Source organism: Haemorhous mexicanus, chromosome 15, assembly GCF_027477595.1.
Source record: "Haemorhous mexicanus isolate bHaeMex1 chromosome 15, bHaeMex1.pri, whole genome shotgun sequence".
Lineage (NCBI taxonomy): Eukaryota > Metazoa > Chordata > Aves > Passeriformes > Fringillidae > Haemorhous > Haemorhous mexicanus.
Genome location: NC_082355.1, coordinates 16,556,709 through 16,577,658, shown reverse-complemented (window position 1 = coordinate 16,577,658; position 20,950 = coordinate 16,556,709). Strand labels below are relative to the sequence as shown.

The 20,950-nt window shown below is 62.1% G+C and overlaps 1 protein-coding gene across 5 annotated transcripts in view; it reads right to left on the bottom strand.

The window, feature by feature from the left end:
* The window catches only part of PCDH1 (protocadherin 1), a 56,319-nt gene extending 36,961 nt beyond the window's left edge, over positions 1–19,358 (bottom strand). Inside the window, exons 1-4 of one of the 5 annotated variants that reach the window (XM_059859913.1) lie at positions 19,219–19,324; positions 17,934–18,088; positions 11,249–12,063; positions 7,520–9,712 (exon numbers count right to left, since the gene is read on the bottom strand). In XM_059859913.1, the coding sequence (XP_059715896.1) occupies positions 7,520–9,712; positions 11,249–12,063; positions 17,934–17,997 (3,072 nt within the window). In that variant the 5' untranslated portion in view covers positions 17,998–18,088; positions 19,219–19,324. Of the gene's footprint in view, positions 1–7,519; positions 9,713–11,248; positions 12,064–17,430; positions 17,554–17,933; positions 18,315–19,218 lie in introns of those variants that run through there. The other 4 variants (XM_059859910.1, XM_059859914.1, XM_059859912.1 and 1 more) reach the window with 4 other exon arrangements.
* Positions 19,359–20,950: the final 1,592 nt, after the last annotated feature.

Genomic DNA, 20,950 nt, shown 5'->3' with positions numbered 1-20,950 from the left:
AGAGGTCTGGGCACCCACATGCTGCAGAGATGGGCAGAGCCCTCACTTTAGTGGTCTGCACCTCCTGATGAGTGGAGATACCGGGTGAGACAACCCTTCCTTCAGAGACATCAAACAGGTAGGACAAGTCAGTGGAAGGCTTCTTAGGGCCACTTATCTTGCCTGCACTGCTCAAATTCCCATTCCCACTGGCACAGGACCCCTGGAATGGACGAGCTCCTCAAATCCCAGGATTGCTGTCACATCCTTGGCTAAACCAGATCCTGGCTCCAGACAAATTTCCAGCACATTAGCAAAGGTTTCTGAGCTCTCTGGGCAAGAGACACCCCAGTAGTCCCTAAAAAACTGTGATCCACTTGAAATCCTTGGGAAAAAATCCCACCCAAGCTCCTCCAGGCACTTGCAGAGCCTGGAATCACAACACCTCAGAAGGTCTTGCCCAGCCTGAATGAGAACGAAGGGCTCTTCAAACATCTGACACGGGCTTTGCCTTCCACAGGGCTCAAGTGCTTTTGATGAACAAGCAGGAAGATGAATGGACGAGTGCAAGAGGAACATCCCACATGGCTCCAGCAGGACACTTCCAGCAGGATCTCAGTCCAGAGCTCAGCCATGAGGCACCCCCCCAGCAGCTGCTCCTGAGCATGGGGGAGCTGGGAGGATGTGAAAACCAGGCCATGTGGGAGCAAAATAGCTGCAGGCTTTCAGGTTGCTGGGGCCTTTCAAGATGTCTCCGAGGAGCTGAATCAGGGCAGGCTGCTCTGACAGCTCCAGAGTGGGATCAGCTCCCAGGGAGGGAGGTGGGATCGCTGCCCTCCCCAAAGGACGGCTCCCAGCTTTGATGGAGCGTGCCAGGATGCCTGTGCCATGTGCAGACAGGAGATCAGAGTCAGATCAGAACCCAGATCATGGCTTTTGCAAGGCAGGAGGAGCTCAGAAGGATGTTTACATCCTGGGAAAGGGGCATCTTCAGGGATCTCTGGGCAGGACCCACAAGAACTAGCTGTGAGTGCCACAAGGATGGAAATAATGAGGTGGTGGAGCTTTCTCCTGCTCTCCTGGCAGGTCACAACCCACGCTCCCACCGCAAACCCACCCACGCTTCCCTGCGAGCAGCTGAAGGGCTGAGGCAGTAAACAGCTTCCACCACACAAGGCATTGATGCAAAACAACCAGGAATGTTTTTAAACGGATCTGGGGGAGTTGTTTTCTTTCTGGTCCTCTGCCTGACCTCCTCTTCCTCTCGAGAGGGTTGGGTTGGGAATCATACTTGGAAAAGAAGCCTTTACTACAGGTAGGATGTGGAAACCAGGTACTCAAGGGTGAGAGACCTCCAGAAAAGTTCAGAAAGTCAGAGAATAAAATCATGGAATGGTTTGAGTTGGAAGGAAACTTAAAGCCCATCTCATTCCACCCCTGCCATGGCTGGGTCACCTTCCACCATCCCTGGCTGCTCCCAGCCCCAGTGTCCAGCCTGGCCTTGGGCAGGGATCCAGGGGCAGCCCCAGCTGCTCTGGGCACCCTGTGCCAGGCCCTGCCCACCCTCATGGGGAGGAATTCCTTCTCAATATCCCATCTAAATCTCTCCCGTTTTAGTTTCAAAGAGTTCCCCTTGTCCTATCACTCTCTGCCCGTGTAAAATCTCTCTCCATCTTTTTTGTAACTCTCCTTAAAGTACAGAAAGGGTCAGGACAAAAGCCAAGGTCAGTGAAGGACCTGTTGGGGGGAAGCTGAGTGAAGCTGAGTTGCAGGTCTGACTCCAGAGGTGAAGCCACGGCTGAGCTTCACCCAGGCTGGACTGGTGGATGCTGCAGCCACAGTCAGAGGTGACAAGAAAAGGGGCACCAAGATGCCAGGGGTGACCTCCTCACCCTTGTTTAACCCTCCTGTGCCCCAGCTGAGCTGTCTGTGCTTTCTGGGGTGCTGAAGGATCAGGGCATTGCAGGAAGAGCCTCCTTTGGAATAATCTCCAGTGACCATCTTGGTTTCTGCCAGGAGCAGAGCTGGGTTGTGCAATGGCAGCACAGCCGTGCCCTGGGGATGGGCCGTGCCCAGGGCTCCTGGCAGGTGCTCTCACAGGACAGGGGTGTGTGGGGATGAGGGCGGAGGGGCAGGAAGGTGATTTGGGCCTGGCACAGGGCTCAGCATTCCAAAGGATGTGCCAACCAGCGGGAGGTTTGCCAGGGCACCACACGTGCTGAGTGTCCAACACCCCACAGACCACGAAGGGGCTCTTTGGGACCTGCCCTGGCACGGCCCCACATGGGGGATTCACTCTGGGGGTCCCAGCTGGCCACCAGAGCACAGCAGCCACCCCTTTGCTGTTGTCCCACAGCTTCCAGGGCTGCCCTCCCCAGCTCTGACACAATTCCAGCCACTCTGTGCCCTTTGCTCCAGGCATTCCTTAGCCCTTGTTCCCTCCACAACAACCTCCCTGGCCTGTCCTACATCCTGCACCCTCTCATTACTCCAACCTCCTTCCATCCCATCCCAGAACATCCCAGAACATCCCAGCTCTGTCCTCACCCAGGAACACCCCACCCTCCACCCCCTCCAGCTGCATCCCACTCTCTGTTCTTCACCCCATCCACACCTCTGGGTGCTCTGTGGGCTGAGGGGCCACTGAGTGCCTGGGGACACACAAGGACCATGGGGACACACAGGGACCACAGGGACACACAGGGACAACAGGGACACACAGGGACCACGGGGACACACAGGGACCACGGGGACACACAGGGACACACAGGGACACACAGGGACCACAGGGATATACAGGGACAACAGGGACACACAGGGACCAGGGGGACACACCCTGTCCCAGCCCCGGGTTCTGCCCCCAGATTTGGGTGCTGGGTGAAGCAGCCTGCAGGGCTGGGCCCCGCTCCAGGGAACAGCACTGCAGCTGAGAGCCCGGCCGAGCGGGCAGAGCAGTGCTGGGAATATCAATCAGGGAGGCTTGGAGCGGGCGGCTGCACACACAGCCAGGGCTTTCATCCCCCAGGATCCACAGCTCGGCCGGCAGAGCCAGCCAGGGGCTCAGCCCTGCGCTGGGAGGGCTCAGCATCCCTCTGTACTGGGGCCAGCACAGTCAGGAGAGACTGGGGAAAGCCAGGGAGAAGGGAGAGATCAGGAGAGAGGGTGGAGAGGAGCAGACACAGTTGTGAAAGAAGTGGGAAGATTTGGGGGGGGAAAAAGGAGGAGTTCCCCAGATCCAAGCTAGGAAAGGCCAATGCTGGCTCCAAGGGCATCAGGCAGGGGAGAGGCTGAGGCTGTGAGGAGGGAGAGGGAGAGGAGGGGAGGGAGGAATGGCAAGAGGGGAACTGGGCAGTGCTGTCACCCAGCCCCATATCGGGAGGCCTAGTCAAGGAGCACAGGCTTCTCTCTCTTCAAGGGAGAAAGGACGAGGTCCCCAGCGCTGGTGGGGCCAGGGACTGCCAGGCAGGAGACACCTGATGACCTCCCTGATGTGTTAGGGACAGTAAGTGCCACTGTCTCCTTGCAGACACTGCCAACAGAGTTGTCACCTGGCCAAGGCTGCCCACTCAGCTGTCACCTGCTGTCACTGTGTGCACCCCACTGCCATTCTCCACACAGCACAGCCTATGCACCCCCTGTGCCACCTCGTACCACAGCCCAGGCTGCACAGTCCCCACTGCCATCTTCTTGGGGACAGGGGTTGTACCCTGCCCTGTGCCACCTTCCCCCAGGGGAGACTCCAGCTGCATCCCCTGCATCCCCTACCCCTGACACACAGCCTGTGCCTGTGTTCCTGCCCCACCTTGTCACCGAGACCACGCTCCCCTCTGTGTCACCTCCACAGGGTGCTGGCAGTGAGCATCCCGCTGTCACCTCCCACGTGTGGGGGCACGGCCTGGGTGCACCGCGCTGTCACCTCCCCCTGCAGCACAGCCTGCACACACCGACGCTGGCTCTGCCTGCACATCCAGCCTGTACCACGGGTTGCTCTTCTCCCGTGGCTGAAGCTCCACATTTTGAGGTCCCAAGTGCCCCAGAGTGCTCTCACTCACCAACCCAAGTCCCCAGCACAGATGCAGCAGGAGCCACTGCACCTTCCTGCCTCACCCTCAGCATCCTCACCAATGCTCCAGCACGGTGCACTGCCCACTCCCCACCCTGTCCTGTGCTCCCCCAGCCCCCCCAGGCGCGCCAGTGAGGCTCACAAGGTGCTGAGCTTTGACACAGCCACTCTTCCCAGCAGATCCAGGGAGCTGCAGCCCCTCAATGACACTTCCCTCATTCGATCTCAGCCCGGCAGAGCCAAGTCTGACCCAAGCCCCATAGATCCCAGCAGCAGGAGCTGATTCACAGGGTGGAGGAACTGCTCCCAGCACAGCTTCTCTCTGAAACTGGGGGAAAGCAGGGCAGGTCCCCCATGAACCCTCAGCTCCATCTGCGGCTCCTTGCTGGATCCATTTATCAGCTCATTCCACGTGAACGACCTTGAGAAAACCCACTGACCCAGGACAGTGGGAGACTTTCCCAGACATCTGCCAGCACCTAAACCTGCAATTTATGGAGACTCCGAGCTAAATTTTCAAACAAGACGATTTCATTTCTGTCCATTACAGCTACAATATTCCTCTCCTCCCCTCCCGCAGAGAGTAATTAATGCTGCGCCGCGCTCCGAGCCCGCGGGCAGGTGCAGGAACCTCTGCTGAGCTCACTTAAGTTCACACCACTCCAGCTGCCTTCCCGGGTGGTGGGGGGCTGTAAGGACCCGGGGCAGCTCTTGGGAAAGGATGTAGAATATCCCCTCCCAGTACAAAAGGGATGGAGCCTGGGAGCCAGGCAGAAGAAAGAGCCGCTCCCCACGCCAGCGCCTGAGTTCTCACCCCAGGTTCATCAAAGAGCTGCCGAGGACGAGGAAGGAAGGGAAACTTCTCTCAGAAAGTTCCCAAAGGGAAGCAGATAGCAGGGCTGAGCCAAGCCCCCAGACTGCCTGGCCCAGCCCTGCGGGGAGCAGTTATTGAGGTGGTTGCTGGTGTCTCCTTTCCTCCTCTGCAGCCATCGCATCTCCCTGCGGGTCCCAGCCCTGCCTGCCCAGGAGGCCCAGACACTTCCTGGATGGTTCAAGATAAAACCTTATGCTGTTAGCAAAACAAACGAGGAGGCTGTGCGAGCCAAGGCTGGCACAGGGCTCAAACCACCGAAGCCAGAACCACTGGTTTCCCCGGCTGATCTAATCTCTCCCAGTGCCAGAGCTCCTTGGCCCCAGCAGCCTGGTGAGGCCACTGGAGGCCCTGGGGAAGAGGTGAACTGGTGTGACAGGAGCAGGGATGGGTGCCCCAGTTTGGAAGAAAAACCAGGAGAAACAGGAACCGGTGGCCAGGGAGGGGGACCCTGAGATGGATAGTGGGATGGTGGGAGAGGGGTGTTGGACTGTTCCTGCCTACCAGGGTCCATCTTTTCTCCAAACAGCTGGAGACAAGACCCTGAGTGAACCCCATGGCATTGGCATCACCCCCATCCATCCCGCCAGGAGATCCCACACAGGGCAGAGCCATCTGCATGGGGAGCAGGACCACCCGGCTCCAGCAAGACTTCCTGAGAGGATCTCTTCTTCCCATCACCTCCCAGGGTGGGGGAGCACTGGGATCTGGGTGCTGCTGACACGCCAAGGCTCCATCTCCAACCGCGTGCGCCCTCATTGCAGCACTGCGGCGGGCGGGAGCGGCGGCTGCCAGCCCGCGCCGGCGGGATTTGGGTCAGGCTAGCCAGGCACAGGGATCTGCTCCACCACGCTCTGGCTGTGGGACTTGGGTGTGGCTCAAGAGGATGTGGAGATCAACCAGGAGAAGCTTTGAGGGAGGATGTTGGTGTGAAATGAAATGAAAGCTGGGCGGGCTGGGCCATGGCTCAGACTGTGTCTGCATCCACACAGGTGTGCGTGTGTGTGTGTGTGTGTGTGTGTGTGTGTGTGTGCTGGTGTTGGGAACCCTGTCCTGGAGGGACATCTTCAGAGGGCCAGGTAGTGACTAGACATGGGACATGTCAACCTGAGGCTGAAGGTCAGCACTGTGAGGCCTCTGGAGTGACGCTGGGGTGTGGTGGAGGGTTTGTGGAGATGGCCAGCTCACGTGAGCATCAATTCTGGCCTCCACAGGGCCTGAGTGCTCCAGGGGCCAAGGACATGGAAAATATGCCTGGGAAATTGCTGGCAGAGCCTTCTCAGGGGCAGCAGGGAAAATAAGGCACAACCGGTCAAAAATAGAAAACTTTATTGAAGTCAAATCCAACAGGGCAGCTGAGCTCAGCCCCACGGCAGGAGCCCAGCCTGCCGCTCACTGGGGTACAAAGAAGGGGGCAGGGGTCTCATGGGGCACAGGGGGTACAGCACGGGGGAGAGTGGGTGGTCCTCACCCATGGGGCCCCAGGAAGAAGACAAAGCCACAGGCACTCACTCCCCCTCTCCCTCCCTGGCTGGTTAAAGACAGAAGTGCCAAAGCAGAAATGTGGTGCAAGCTCCTGTAAGTGGCCAGACAGCCCGAGAAAGAGGGTCCTGCAAGCTCCACACTCAGCCCACGACCTCGTGGCTCAGCTCCAAGCTCCAGTGCACACCAGCGAGCAGCCAAGACCTGCCTCCGCCCTGTCCCACACGCAGAGACCCCCCCGGCAACACCAAGAGCAGTGACCCGACCGCAGCAGAGACCTCAGTGCCCCTCTCCCCCAGCCCCCAGCACAGCCTCAGCCCCGCCACACGGATGGGCCATTCCCGTGCCACCAGGATCTGCAGACCCTCTCCCGCAGAGCCACAGCTCCAGGCCCAGTGCTCGTGCTACGGGAAGCCCGGATTTCACAGCACCGGCTGTGGCAGAGGGCCCGAGCCTGGGGGAAGCCGGGGCCTGAGCCTGGGAAAAAGGCAGAGCTTTGCTCCTCCACCCAGCCCCACCTGCCCGGGCAGCCACAGCCGGCGCAGAGCTCCCTTTGAGGCGCCCTGGCGCAGGAATGGTGGCAGGCTCAGCCGCACCAGTAGAGCCAGGCTGGCAGCAGTGAGGCCAGAACCTTCCCAACTGCTCCCTGGAGCAGGGCAGGGCTGGAAGCCGGCTGTGGCAGGAGCAGGACCAGTCCCTCCTCCCCCTGAGCCAGCCCAAGCGGAGGGAGGGATGGGAGGGTGGGCATTGCCCTCCTTGGTGCTCTTAGAGTGATCCCCAAAGGGGAAGCAGACGGGTGGCATTCCCTGCCCAGAGCCCCCACATGCAGAGCCACACACATGCAGTGCCCTCTGCGTGGCTGTCACCCAGGCAGCGCCACCAGGACCCAGCCCCGGGCGCTCTGACAAGGGCTCAGACAGTTTTTGGCCTCCCCACACCACCTCCATCCCCTCCCTGCACCACTCCCAGGCTCTGTGGCTCGGCTCTGGGGTAGTCCAATGCCAGCCCCCTGGGCCACACATGCAGGGCTGGGGGCCAGTCCACGCTCACTCCCACACCTCTGTCCAGATGGCTCCCCGGTGCAGCGGGGGCGCCGCTGCCGGCCTCAGGATGAGCTCTCCTACCTGCTTGTTGGTGTATTTCTGGGGGTTGGTGCGGTAGCTGTAGTCCGAGTACTGCTCGGAGCCCGTCGAGTTGTTGTCCCCAGTGCCAACAAAGGTGTTGGTGGCCGGCAGGTCCTGCACCACTTGGTGCTTCTTGGAGGCAGAGGGTGACTGAGGCTGCAGCTGGATGGAGGGCAGCGGCGAGTTGGAGCGGTAGTGGCGGCCCAGGTCCGGGCTGCCCGGGGGGTAGTTCAGGGGCAGGTGGATCCGGGGGCTGTCGCTGACAGAGTCGTTCATGAGGTTGAACTTGAGCGATTTCTGCAGCCCCGTCTCCTCCTCATCCTCCGTGGGCTTGGGTGGCTTGGGAGACTTGCTCTTCTTCACCTTGTTCTTGCTCTTCCCGCTCTTGCTGGCCTGCTTGGGTGCATACAGGTCCTTGGTCTCCTTCTTGCCCGCCTGGTAGCCGCTCTTGGCCTCGCGCTGCCGGCAGTAGCGCACCAGGACCACCAGCACGATGACCAAGGTGACAGCCACGATGCCAGCGATGACCCCGAAGAGGATGTTGCTCCGCTGCTTGCTGCGCTCGTACTCGGGGTCGCCGGCAATGTCGATGTCCAGCGGGGTGTCCAGGCTGTGCCCCACCAGTGTGTCCAGCAGCGTGCGGTTGGCCAGCGTCTCGTTGACGTAGAAGTGCACCAGAGCCGTGCCGTGCCGTGAGGGCTTGCCCTTGTCGTTGACGCGCACGACCAGGCGGTGCAGGCCGTGGTGCTTGCGCAGGATCTCCTTCTCCAGAGTGATGTCACCGCTCTGCGGGGAGATCTGGAAGAGCTCGAAGGGGTTTCCTCCTGTGATGCTGTAGATCAGCTCGGCGTTAATGCCCGAGTCGATGTCCTCCGCCTTGACCTTGCTCACCTGCTGGCCGGGGCTGGTGTGGGGCAGGATGTGCTTGTAGGTAGCGTTGGAGGGGGAAGTGATGAAGGGGGCATTGTCATTCTCATCCAAGACGTTGATGGTCACCCCCACATAGGCAGACCTGGGGGGATCCCCACCGTCTACTGCCTTGAGTCGGAAGGTATAGGTACTCTGCTGCTCCCGGTCGAAAGAGATGCTGGAGAGGATGGTGCCAGTGCCATTTTGGATGACAAAATCCCCGTTGTCTTGCTCCACTGACAGCTGGATCCGGGCATTTTCTCCTTTGTCAGCATCGATGACCGTCACCATGCCCACGGGGCTGAGGGGCGGCATGTTCTCCATCACTGAGAAGTTGTAGCCGCTCAGCATGAACTTGGGGTCGTTGTCATTCCTGTCCATGACATTGATGGCCACAGACGCTGTGCCCTGCTTGCTGGGGCTGCCCTTATCTTCCGCCACCACCAAGAACTCGTAGCGTTCCCGCTGCTCTCGGTCCAGCACCGCCTTCACCCGGATCTCCCCGGAGTCAGGGTCAATGGTGAAGGAGCCCTTGGAGGAGGGGTCTGTCACCAGGGAATAAACCAGCTTGGCGTTGGAGCCGCTGTCAGCATCAGTGGCACTCACCTCCATGACCAGCTCGTCGGGCTCATTGTTCTCAGGGAAGGCCACCTCAGTGAAGCTCTGGCTGAAGACAGGGGCGTTGTCATTGACGTCCATCACCTGCACCTTCAAGGAGTTGGTGCTGGAGAGGGGCGGGTTCCCCGAGTCCACAGCCACAATCTCAATCGTGTACTCCTTCACCGACTCGTAGTCCAGCGGCGTTGTGGTCTGCAGGAAGTATTTCTTCTTGCTGTCACTCCCTGTCTCACTGGCCTGGCGCAGCTGGAATGGGACGTCACCGGCCACCACACAGGTCACTACAGCGTTTTCACCCTCATCTCGGTCGGACACCTGCACCAGAGCCACTGCTGTCTCTACTGGCACGTCCTCCGAGATGTTGGCCATGCCATCCTGGTGGGTGACCAACCCTATGCCCCGGATCTCTATGGAGGGCGCGTTATCGTTCATGTCCTTGATGGTGACCACCACCTGCGTGCGGGCGCTCTTGGGGTTGGCACCCTTGTCCTTGGCCATGACGGAGAATTTGAGGGTGCCGATGTCCTCGCGGTCGATGGGGCCCTGCACGGTGATGAGCCCCGTGGCACGGTCCAGGCGCAGCAGCCGCCGCACCATGTCCGAGGCCTGGTGGAAGGAGTAGTCGATCTCGGCGTTGGCGCCCTGGTCCGAATCATTGGCTTTCACCTGGGGGACAGAGGGACAAGCGGTGAGCAGGACAAGGGCACGGCGCAGCGAGCCCCTCCGCAAACTGCCGCGGCCTTCCCTGAGGACAGCCGGGGGGAAAAACCAGGATTTCCTCTTCTAGGGCCAAGGACTGTGGGGCAAAGAGCCTGGGACCGGCAGAGCAGCTGGGAGCCACCCTCGGGCACGGAGGCTTTGCCTCGCTCTTCCGGAGAAACCGGCTGGGCCGGTTGGCTGCGCTCCCCTCCCAGCCGGCTCCGGCACGCAGGGAATCCTCCGGAACCATGGAACCGTGCCACTGAGACCCAGCCAGCAGCAGGGAGGGACAGCTCCAGCTGTGCCCCCGAGGAGGGGCTGGAGCAGCTGCCTGGCTCAGGTGAGGGCGAGGAGGGAGGCAGCCAAGTGCGGAGCTGCAGCAGCTCCATCGTGGCATCTGGGGATGCAGCCACGCAGGGACTGGGGCTGCCTGAGCCCCACACAGCACCGTCCATCCCTGCCCGACCGCCAGGAGCCCTGCATCCCCATAAACCTGCTTCTACGCCTATTATTTGCTTTCTAAAGAAGATGAGGTTTGTCTAACATTTGCCTCCCTAATCGGCTCTCTGAGCAGCCTCTTCTCTGCACCATTTGCTGCTCCGCCGTTATCTTGCTCAGCAGATTTGGATGGAGAACGAAAGTTGTTAAATGTAAATTCCACCTTTTACCTCCACTCACAAAACAGGCGGAAGTCATTTTCCCCCTGAAAGATAAAAGCTGAGCAATGGCAGCAGCGGCATCTCAGCCCATTCTCCTCCCGGCCATGCAGCTCCCTTATCTGCTTCCAACTCCCATTCTCTTAACAGTGAAAAATGAATTCTTAAAAAATTCACATCAGAATTAGCAGGCAGATGAGAGCTGGCCGCGCTCCGCTTATTAAGATGGCAGCTGCAGATAAACAGATGTCGACTACTATCATCTCAATGCCCCCTCCAAGCCAAATCCACCAAGATCCAGGCCCCTGGGCTCTCTGGGCCAGTTTGCAGCGCTGCCCGAGACGAGGCAGAGCCCCCGCTCTCTGCAGACAGCAGGGCACCTCCGGAGCCGTGGCCAGCCCCGCGCACGGGCAGCAGGGATGCTCCCTGTCCCCACCTCCTGAGTTTCCATGGAGCAGCCAAGGGAATGCAACTTATGAAAGGCTCTATGTCTTGTCTGTGGGCAGCACTGAGACCGTGCTGGCTCCAAGCCAGGCTCCCGGTGGCCCTCAGGTCCCAGCCCTCCCAGTAACCCGGAACCCTGCTCCCTGCATCTCTGCTGCTGCCCCTCAGCTGTGTCCTGCAGCCCCACTCCAGCTGTGCTTTCCTGTGCATCCTCTCCAACCTCACTTGAGCAGATGTGATATCCCAAGGACCTGCCAGCCCGCTGGCCCTGGGTGACACTCTGAGCTCCTCCATCCAACCCTCCCTCCTCCCTGCAAGAACCATGGCCATGTCGATGCTCCTGGGTTGTCCCTGCAGCCAAGCAGGAGGGGAAAGGGTGAGGGTAAGAGTGCCGCGCACTCACCTGGAGGACGGAGTGCCCCACAGGGCTGTTTTCGGAGAGCTCTGCCTCGTACAGGGCCTTCTCGAACTTGGGCGCATTGTCGTTCATGTCCAGGATGGTGATGCGGAGCAGGGCACTGCTCGCCCGCGGGGGGTTCCCCCCATCCTGCACCTTGATGGTCAGATCGTAGGAGTCCCACTGCTCCCGGTCCAGGTTCCCCATAACGATCAGCTGAGGCTGCTTCTCATCCTGGTCCTCGGCCACCTGCAGCCCAAAGAGCTCCTGCGCCTCCGGACCGGCCATCAGCTCGTAGGAGGCAACGCCGTTGGGGCCCGAGTCCCGGTCCATGGCCAGGGGGATGGGGAAGAGCGTGCCGACATTGGTGTTTTCAGGGATGGAGAGGGTGAGGACGGGCGAGGCGAAGTTGGGGGTGTTGTCATTGATATCGAGCACCTCGATCTGCCCTTCGAGCAGGCGTGGGCTGCTGTTGGCGTTCAGGTTAGTGATGGACACCTCAAACTCCAGGAAGCAGGGCTCTCCGGGCAGGAGGTGCTGGCACTCCCGCAGGCTCTCCCGGTCGATGGAGGTCTCTGTGGTGTAGATGTCCCCAGTCTTGCCATCCACACGGAGATAGGGGGCCCCCACTTCCAGTTTGTAGAGGTGTCCCATGTCCGGCAAGCCGTAGTCGGAGGCCAGGCTCCCTATGAGGGTGTTGGGGGGCTGCTCCTCCTGCACTTTGTAGACTGCACGTGTCCCCGAGGCCAGGGCAGGGAGCTGGCAGAGGAGCCACAGGCCCAGGCAGGACGCCAGCGAGTTCATCCTGCGCTGCAGGGGAGCTGGAGGAGACACAGACACCGGAGGTTAGTGACCAGCCCCCTTCCCTGGCTCATCCCCCTGCACCATGTGGGACTGCATATGGTCCTGGCACGGCTCCCGAAGGGAAGGGGCTGCTGGGGTTGGCTCCTGGCAGCCTCCAGTGCCCTGAAGGACCCGTCCCAGCTTGCAAAGTTCCTGCAACGCCCTGCTGGAGTGAGTAACCCTGTTATTGAAACCTCAGCCCTGTCACTTGCAGGAAGCCACTCCTGCCACTGTCCACCCTCTTCGTCACCACACCAACTGTAATTAGACCCAACGAGGCACACTAACAGGGTGGACTGCAGGCAGCCTGCTGCCAGCAAGCCGATGGGAGCCGGCCAGACTCTGAGACAGCTTCTCACCACCCAAACACTGGAGCATTGTGTGCCACCAGTGCAGGGGCACTGCCTGCCACGCACGGCAGGGACACACGGGCACTGCACGCAGCTGCCAGCACTGCAGAAACGGGAGCACCAAACGGGGAGTTCTGCCTGCTCTGTGGGGATGTGGGGCTGACACCCACCTGGCCCTGCGGGGATGTGGGGCTGACACCCATCCACCACTGTGGGGCCATGGGACATTGAAAGGATACAGGACTGACACCCACCCATGGACACAGGGCACTGCAGGAATGCAGGGCTGCCACCCATGCAGGGATGGAGGGCCATGGATCACTGCAGGGATGCAGGGATGCAGGGCTGCCATGCACCCAGCACTGCAGGGACACGGGGCACTGCCAGCATACTGCCATCCATCACTGCCTGCACTGCAGGAACAGCAGCAGCCATCACTTCGGGGACACCGGGCACTGCAGGAATGCGGGACTGCTGCCCATCCAGCACTGCAGGAAGATGAGGCGCTCCAGGGATGCTGCCTGTCCAGCACTGCAGGGCTGCAGGGCATTGCAGGGCCATGGGGCGCTGCGGACATTCAGTGCTGCCACCCCTCCAGCACTGCAGGGCCGCGGGGCAGCCCTGTGGCAGGAGCAGAGCAGCACTGCCCTTGCTGCACTGCCAGCACAGTGGCACTGCCAGCCTCGCACTGCCAGGTACAGAGGCACCACCCACCCAGCACTGCAGGGATGCAGGGGCCCTGAGCCTCATCCCTCCTGCACTGCCTGTGGAGCACTGCCACCCCCGGTGTCCCAGCAGTCAGAGGGACACCGGGGTCCCTGCCCAGGCTGTGCTGCAGTGCAGGAACCCCCAGGCAGCCCCCGGCAGTGCCCAGCCCCGGCGCACTGCAACGGCAACACAGCATCCCCCTCGCTGCACAGTCACTAGGCAACCCCACACCCTGCGCCAGCAGCTCCTGTTCCCTTCCTCACTGCAGACACACTGTTCCTTCCCGTTCCCTCCCACTCCAGTCTGGGACATGGCACGCACTGGGTGCCCACCCCGTGCTGGTGCCCACCCCGCTGCTGCAGCACAGTGCCGGGAGCGCTGCCCCCCTGCATTGCAGAGACACCCCTGCACTGCTGCACCCCTGCACCACTGCCCCTGCCACTGCCACCTCTTCCCTGTGCCCACACACTGCCCAGGCCATGCCAGCCCCACAGGCTTTCCCCTCCTGTGCCAAGCCACATGCCCTGCCACCAAGATCCTGTCTGGTGCTGTACTTGACCACCAGCTTTCCTGTTCCATTCTGGGAATACATATTCCTCCTCCAGGGTCCAGGAGCTTCTGCTGAGCTGTGAGCATAAAGTGGTTCAGCGGAGCTCACTGGCACCCAAAAGCCCAGAGATTGGATGCCCTAAAATTAACAGCCACAAACATCTGCCAAGGCCCCACAGCATCACCCTGCTCTCACCGCTCCCATCGCTTCCTCTCTCCACACTCTACACCCAAGGACAAGCAAACGCTCCATGGGCAAGCACTCCATCACCATCCCCCTCTGTGGTGCCACGCTGAAAGTGCCCAGTTCCTGGTTAGCCTGGCATGGCAGGGATCATCAGCAAGTGGAACATGCTGCACTGTCCTCCCTGGTACTTCCCACAAGCCAACAGCTCCCGGTCCCTCCAACCCTCTGCTTCCCCACGGACATGGGGACATGGACGAGATGAGTTCTGCCTCTGCAGTGGAAAATACATCTCCATGCCTAGAGAGGAGACTGTGGCCCCTGCTCCCTCGTCCTGCCCCTTCCTTTGTGCAGAGCAGAGCCATCCCCAGCTGGCTGAGGATGTGCAGAGCTGCCCCCACCAGCACTGGGATGTGTGACTCCAGGAGGAAGGGATGAGGAGAGAGAGCGGGACATCTTCCATCCCTGGACTGGGCTGAGGATGGAGGAGGTGAGGAGCCAAGCAGAAACACAAGAGATTTTTGCATCAGCACGGGCAGTGTGTGCACACACGTGTGTGTGTCCATGCTGGGTGTGCACCGTGAGCGTTCCAGAGTGCGCACCTGCCCGGAGCACGGCCGTGTGTCCTTAGGTAAAGGCACACAATCCCACCTGTGCCCTGGCAGGGTGTGCAGCTGTGTCACACGGGGCAAGGAGCACATCCCTGCCTGCTCTGGCCCGTGCCCCGGGTGTGAGCTCGCACTCCTGCACGTGTGTGCGCCCCACACAGCGCGTGTGCCCGCGTGTGCGCATGCCCCTTCTGCTGCCTGTGCCTGTGTGTGATGTCACCCGTGCGGGGGCACTGGCACCTGGGTCACGCTTGTGTCTGCCACCCCCCAGGTGTGCTCACACCAGATCCCCCTCACCCAGCTGCCTCCACGGGGTGAACCTGCCCCGAGGTCTGCCAGCCCTGCGCTCCCGTTGGGGATGGCCGTGAGTGAGGACAGGGAAGATGGGCAGCTCCAGCTGTTGGGAAAGGGCTCCTGGAGGATGCCCGGGCTGGGGGAGGCACCGTGCCCACTGCTGGGCTGTTTGCCCTGGGCTGTTTGCACCGGGCTGGGCCTGGCTGCTGGTGACGTAGCCACATCCTGACTAAGCCCTGGTGCGAGGTGAAAGATCGCCAGGAAAGGGGAAAGTCTCAAGGCAGTGCTGATGCCTCACATGGCTGAGGGAGCTGGAAGGGAGGGCCCAGCAGCTGGAAAAGCCAGGAGCCCTGTGCCAGCGTGGAAGAGGAAGGTGTCACCCAAAGGTGCCCAGCACCCAGGATTTCTTCCCCAAAACCAGGGCTGGAATCTGAGCCCAAGCCCTATTCCTGCAGGTGAAGGAAGGCACCCTGCAGAGCAGGGAGGTGCAACGAGAAGAGGGCCTGAGAGCCTGAGGGGCACTGCTGGAAGGCACAAGGGGCCCTGGGCTGGGCAGGATAAGGAATCAGCAGGGTCAGGAATCCTGCTCGGCACCCAGGGGTGCGAATGACACGGTGAAGACGTGAGAGCCCAGAGCTGGGCGTGAGGAGGAGGAGGAGGAGGAGGAGGAGTAGGAGGAAGCCTCCACAAGCACGTCTGTGCAGGAGACACAGGCTTCCCAGGGGCCAGTTCAAGGCACCAGGCTATTTTCCCATGGGATCTAAGGACCATCCCACACTTTCTTCTCTGGTGCCAGGCACCTTTTTCCAACCTGCTGGCAAAGCACAGAGCACTTAAAAATAAAAGCCCCTCCCAAAACAACTATTCCTCCGCACACACAATTCTCCCTACGGGGAGTGTGTGAGAGAGACTGAACCACATGAGAGAGGCGTTAGTCACGCTGCTTAATGCATGACTGGGAAGCTCTCGGAGGACAGTGGCATGCAAAATCCGACAGAATTTAGCCATCCCCACCAAAAAAAAAAACAAGCCTTAATGAGAGAGAGGTTATAAAGCGCCGCGAATTTAAGCAACTGATTGAACAAGCCTGTGCTCCCTGTGATTCCCACAGCCTGCTGGCCCCGTTCCACGGGAGGCAGCACCGCTTCGGGAATGGGCACCAAAGTCCAGCCTCTCCTCGCTCCCAGCGGCTGATTGCGTGGCTCGGAGCCACGGCTCACAAGTCTGTCCAAACCCCGCACTGAGCACACAAGTGCTAATCCCCCCTTCACACTCCCCCCAGCCCTGCTCCGACACCCGGAGCTGGAGCGACATCCCAGCAAGCAGCAAACAGCTCATCCCAGCTCCACGCGGAGATCAGGGATCGTGCTAGCCGAGAACACGGCCGCTGATGGTCAGTCCTGCGCCGAAGGCACGGATGGGCTGAATCCTGGGTGTTCCGTAGCACGTCCCAGGATTTGCTCCAGCTCCGGCTGCCACTGCGGCTGCTCGGCGTTTCTGCAGGCTGGGCCCGAGCGCCGAGAGCCAGAGCACCCCGCGAGGAGGAACCCCACTGGCCTGGCAACAGCGTCACCCCAAAATCATCCCTGAGGAGCTGGGCGGTGATGAAACGCCGGCAAAGCCCAGGGCCCTCTCTCCTCTTGCTGCCTTCTCCACATCCCTTCCAAGTCTGGCAGCCAACGAGGCAGAGACCTGTCAGAGCCTCCCTGGAGTGGCATCCTCATCCTCCGAGCCGCGGGTTCCCCACAGCCACTCCGGGCTCCTGTCCCCTTCCGCCACCATCCCACCCTTCACCCCGGCTGGAGAGGGGCCCTGGGGGAAGACAAAAATGTCGCGGGCCTGGAACACCCCGGCAGGGCCGCTGGGAGCCGGGCACAGCGGGAGCGGCTCTGCTCCGGGGATGCAGCCGGGAGGCTTGGGGGGACCTTGGGGAAGGGGTACAGGGTCCCCCCCGGCCTCGCAGCGCACAGTGGGAGCCGCTGCTGCCGGCTGCGGGGGCTGGGAGGGAGGATGGAGGCCGGGCTCCGCTGCCGGCCGCCGCGGCCGAGGCTCCCCGCTCCCCGCGGCGCTGCCCGGGCTGAGGCTCCGGCTGCCGCCGGCTCCGGCTGCGGTCACGAAGGGAGCGGAGTCCCCGCTCCCCCAGGCGGCTCCGCCAGCCCCGTGCACACCCACAGAGACACGCACAGAGACACGCACACACACACACGGACACACGCACGCAGACACCCGTGACAAAACCACGGGAGCCGCTCTGCCGGCACCGGCTTCGCGCTCAGCCTCGCGTACCGGGAAACAGGGATCCTCCGCGGCGCGGGCACGCACAGCCCGCTGACACACTCGGAGCCCGCTGACACACTCGGAGCTCGCTGACACACTCGGAGCCCGCTGACACGGTCGGAGCCGGCTGACACACTCGGAGCCCGCTGACACACTCGGAGCCCGCTGACACACTCGGAGCTCGCTGACACACTCGGAGCTCGCTGACACACTCACCGCACGCACACCCGTCACACACACACAGCTCCGCACACAGACACGCGCACCCCACTCGTCCCCGCACCCCGGTGTCACACGGACCCACGCGGACACCCCTCCACACCCTCGGCGTGCGCCCCCGGAGCCCCTCGCTCCCCGCAGCTCCGGCTCACGCACCTCCCCGCTCCCAGCCGGCTCCCGGCTCACCCGCAACTTCTGCGGCTCCCACGCAGCCGCGCACCCCGCGGGCGCACACACCCAGGGCTGGACGAGGGACACACACCCAGGGCCACCCCCACGCGGAAAAATAAACACCCCGAAAGGCGCACGCACCCCCCGCCACAGCCGCCCTCCCGCAACCCCCGCCCGCCCTGCGCTGCGCCGCGCTGTGCGGGGCTGGCCGCGCTCCGCTCCGCGCCGCACAACAAGTGGCAGCGCCAGGCGGGACTGGGGACAAACGGGAGCCGCCCCGCTGGCCGCGGAGCCCCGCGCAGCCCGGCGAGGAGCGGAGTGGAGGGATGCGGGATGCTCGGGAGCGGGATGCTCGCCAGCGCCGCTCCCGCCGCCGCCCGGCCCCGCGCTCCCGCACAGTGCCGAGCTCCGGCGCCGGGCATCCCGCACCCCCCGCCGCGGCTCTGCCTGGCTGCGGGCGTGGGTCCCGGCCCCGCCGCAGCTCTTACTTGGATGGTGCCGGCGCTGCGCTCCGTGCCGAGCTCCTGCGCGCCGGTCCCGCGGCGTCTCCATCGCCTCCTTCCCGCCGGGACCGCGCTCCCCCCACCCTCCCGGCTCCTCTCGAGCGTTATCCACGGATGAAAACCAAACGGAAAAAAAAATACTGAGAAAAAAAAAAAAAGGAAAAAAAAAAGAAAAAAAAGAAGAAAAAAGAAAAAAATGGGGAGGGGGGGCAAAAAAAAAATATAAATGTCCCGTGGGAACCGCCCCCCTCCCCGGGCCGGGGCTGCGGCTCCTCCGGCGGAGCGGCGGCTCAGGCTGGAGGCAGCCCCGGTGGGCAGCTCGGTCCGTGCCCGCCTCCGTCCCTCGGTGTGTGTGAGGATGTGCAAGGGAAGCGCAGCGCAGGCACGGCCCCTTCCCCCCCCGCGCCCGCCGCTGCCTCCGCCTCTCGCCGCCGCCACCATGGGGAGGTGGAGCTCCGGCTCCTTATCAGATCCCGAGCCCGGCCGGGCTGCCGGGACGAGCGGGCAGCGGCTGCCGGGCAGAGCCGCCCGGCTCCGGGCTGCCGGCACCCCGCCCAGCGCCGTGCCCGTGGAGAACGGGGGTCCCCGCAGCCCCCCGGGCCCCCTCACCCCGGGGACCCCTCCACTCCGCGCCCGCACACGTGCGGTTCGGGTCTCCCGTTTCACTCCTCTCTCGGTGCTCTTAATAATTAATTCGCTCGTTTATTCTTCCAGCCGGCGCTTCGCAGCCCCACGGCCCCGTGCACAGGGCCAGGGACCCGGGCCAGCGCAGCCGGGAGGGTCCCTCCGTGCGACCGAGCTCAGCGGGGGCTGTGCCCACCCTCCCCGGCCCCCCAGCCCAGCAGGGCTGCGGGCACGCTGCAGAGCCGCCCTGCTGGCTGCGGGGCCGGGGCTGGAGCGGCCGCTGTGCCCTGCCGTCACACCTCGGTGAATCACGGCTTTATTTATCGCGGGGTGTCGGGGCGCAGCAGGCGCGGAGCCCCTGCGACTCCCAAAAGCACCCGCGAGCTCCCAGCGCCCTTGCGATGCTTTCACAAGCTGTTCTCCCTCAGCTGGTTCCTCACCCCGGCTCCTCGGCTGGCCAAGCCAAGTCCCCGGGGGCCTGGGGACAGCGTGTTCCAGGGCTGTCCCTTCTCTTGCTGCCTCCGCCGCCTCCGCGCTCCTGCAAGGAGCGGCCGCGCTCCGTGCCGGGCGCTGGAGCTGCAGCCCGACCCTGCCAAAACCCTCAACACCCTCCGAGGGTCGCGCAGCCCGTGGCGCTGCCCCTCACCCGCCTTCCGGGCCGGTTGCGGCGCGGATTTCTCGCCAGGATGCTGGAAAGTCCTTCCCGCTCCGCCGCAGCGAGGATGGGAGCGCGTCTCCCCGCTGAGCTACGCCAACCTGTTGCGCAGCGCCCTTCGCTGCACACATGCTCAGCTCGGCTGCATGACTGCACCATCTAGAGGCTGCGCTTGCCTGCTCGGAGCAGCCCGGCTCTATCTCACCCCCTAAATCGCCCCGTTTTCCCCCCAAAATTGCCGTGCTTTTCTCCCAAATCTCCCCGCTTTTCCCCGGCAACAACCGGTTTTAGGCCGTGGCAGGGCTGCATCCCGCTGGGCAGGAAAAGGGGGCTGGCGAGTCATCCCTCAGGATGGAAAGCCCAGCTCTCCTCCCAGACTTTCTGCTCCTCCAGAGATATCGGCTGCTCCCGTCTGTGTGCGTTTTTTTTTTTTTTTTCCCCGAGTGTCAATTCAAATGAAGCCAATTTAGCAGGAGATGTGAATTGAGAAGCCAGGGAAGGTCACAGCCCACCTTTGGGGCAGAGAGAGGAGCTGTGGGGTTTGTCAGGCTGTACCCTGCTGATCCAGCGTGAGCTGGGCAGGGAGAGGGAACGAAATTCTCCAGAGATTTGATGGATCAGTAACTGGCAGCCCTCCTTGGAGGGATGGAGAGCTGGAGCAAAGGGAGAAACCGAGAGAGTGACCCCGTGGGTCTGAGGCTGCCCGTGGAGCCGGGACAGCAAACTTTAGAGATTGCTGGGGACCAAAGGTTTGCATTTCACAAGAGTCACGTGGCAGTCAAGGAGTCAATGGGCAGTGGCACAGGGAGTGCCGGGGAGCTGGGCACGTACATGGATCACTGGATGCCGCTGATTTCTGGGACACCCGTGACTGTCACCTCAGCCTCTGCTCACACATGTTTCTGAGGGACAGGTCCAGGCTCTAGGAATGCAGGGGAAAAGTGGCCTGGCATCAGGAACCACCTCTGTGCAGCCCAGGGGAGCAGCATGGCAGAGCCTCTGCAGTGCCAGCAGCACCCGTGGCCTGGGGAGCTGGGGGGGGGACACCATGTCCAGGCCCTTGCTGGCCTGGCATCCCAGGGCTGCCTCATTCATGTCTGCCTTCCTCCTCCACCCCAGTGCCTTTGAAAGCCCCTCCCAGAGTGCTCCTTGCCCTCTGACAACACAGGAAGCTTGCCTTTCCCTGTACTTCCTTCTCCTGGGTGTTATTGTAGAATTCCAGAGGGGTTTGGGTTGGAAAGGAGCTCAAAGACAATCTCATTCCACCCTTGTCTGGCAGGGGCACTTTGCACTATCCCAGGGTGCTCCAAGCCCCATCTAGCCTTGCCCTAAACACCTCCAGGGATGGAGCATGCACAGCTTCTCTGGGCAACCTGTGTCTCACCACTCTACCAGGGAAGAATTCCATCCTGTAAATGTACCAGCTCCAGATGAGTCACCCATCCTCACCTTGTCTTCACCATTCCCAGAAAGCAGAGCCAGTCTGAGCAACAAGAAGCCCTCAGGCTGCAGCTCTGTCTGCAGAGTTATTCCATGGGCCCCTGCAGGGCTGGCAGTGCCACCGCCCCCGGAGCTGCTGCTGGAGGCTCTGGCTTGCCCCGAGCTCCGGGTCCCCCGTGCTGGGCTGCTCCAGGTACCCCGTGCTGGGCTGCCCCGGCATCACACAGAGGCAGCTGCTTCGTGGTGCCGGTGGGGCCTTGTCAGAAGAACAAAGCCTGCGAGG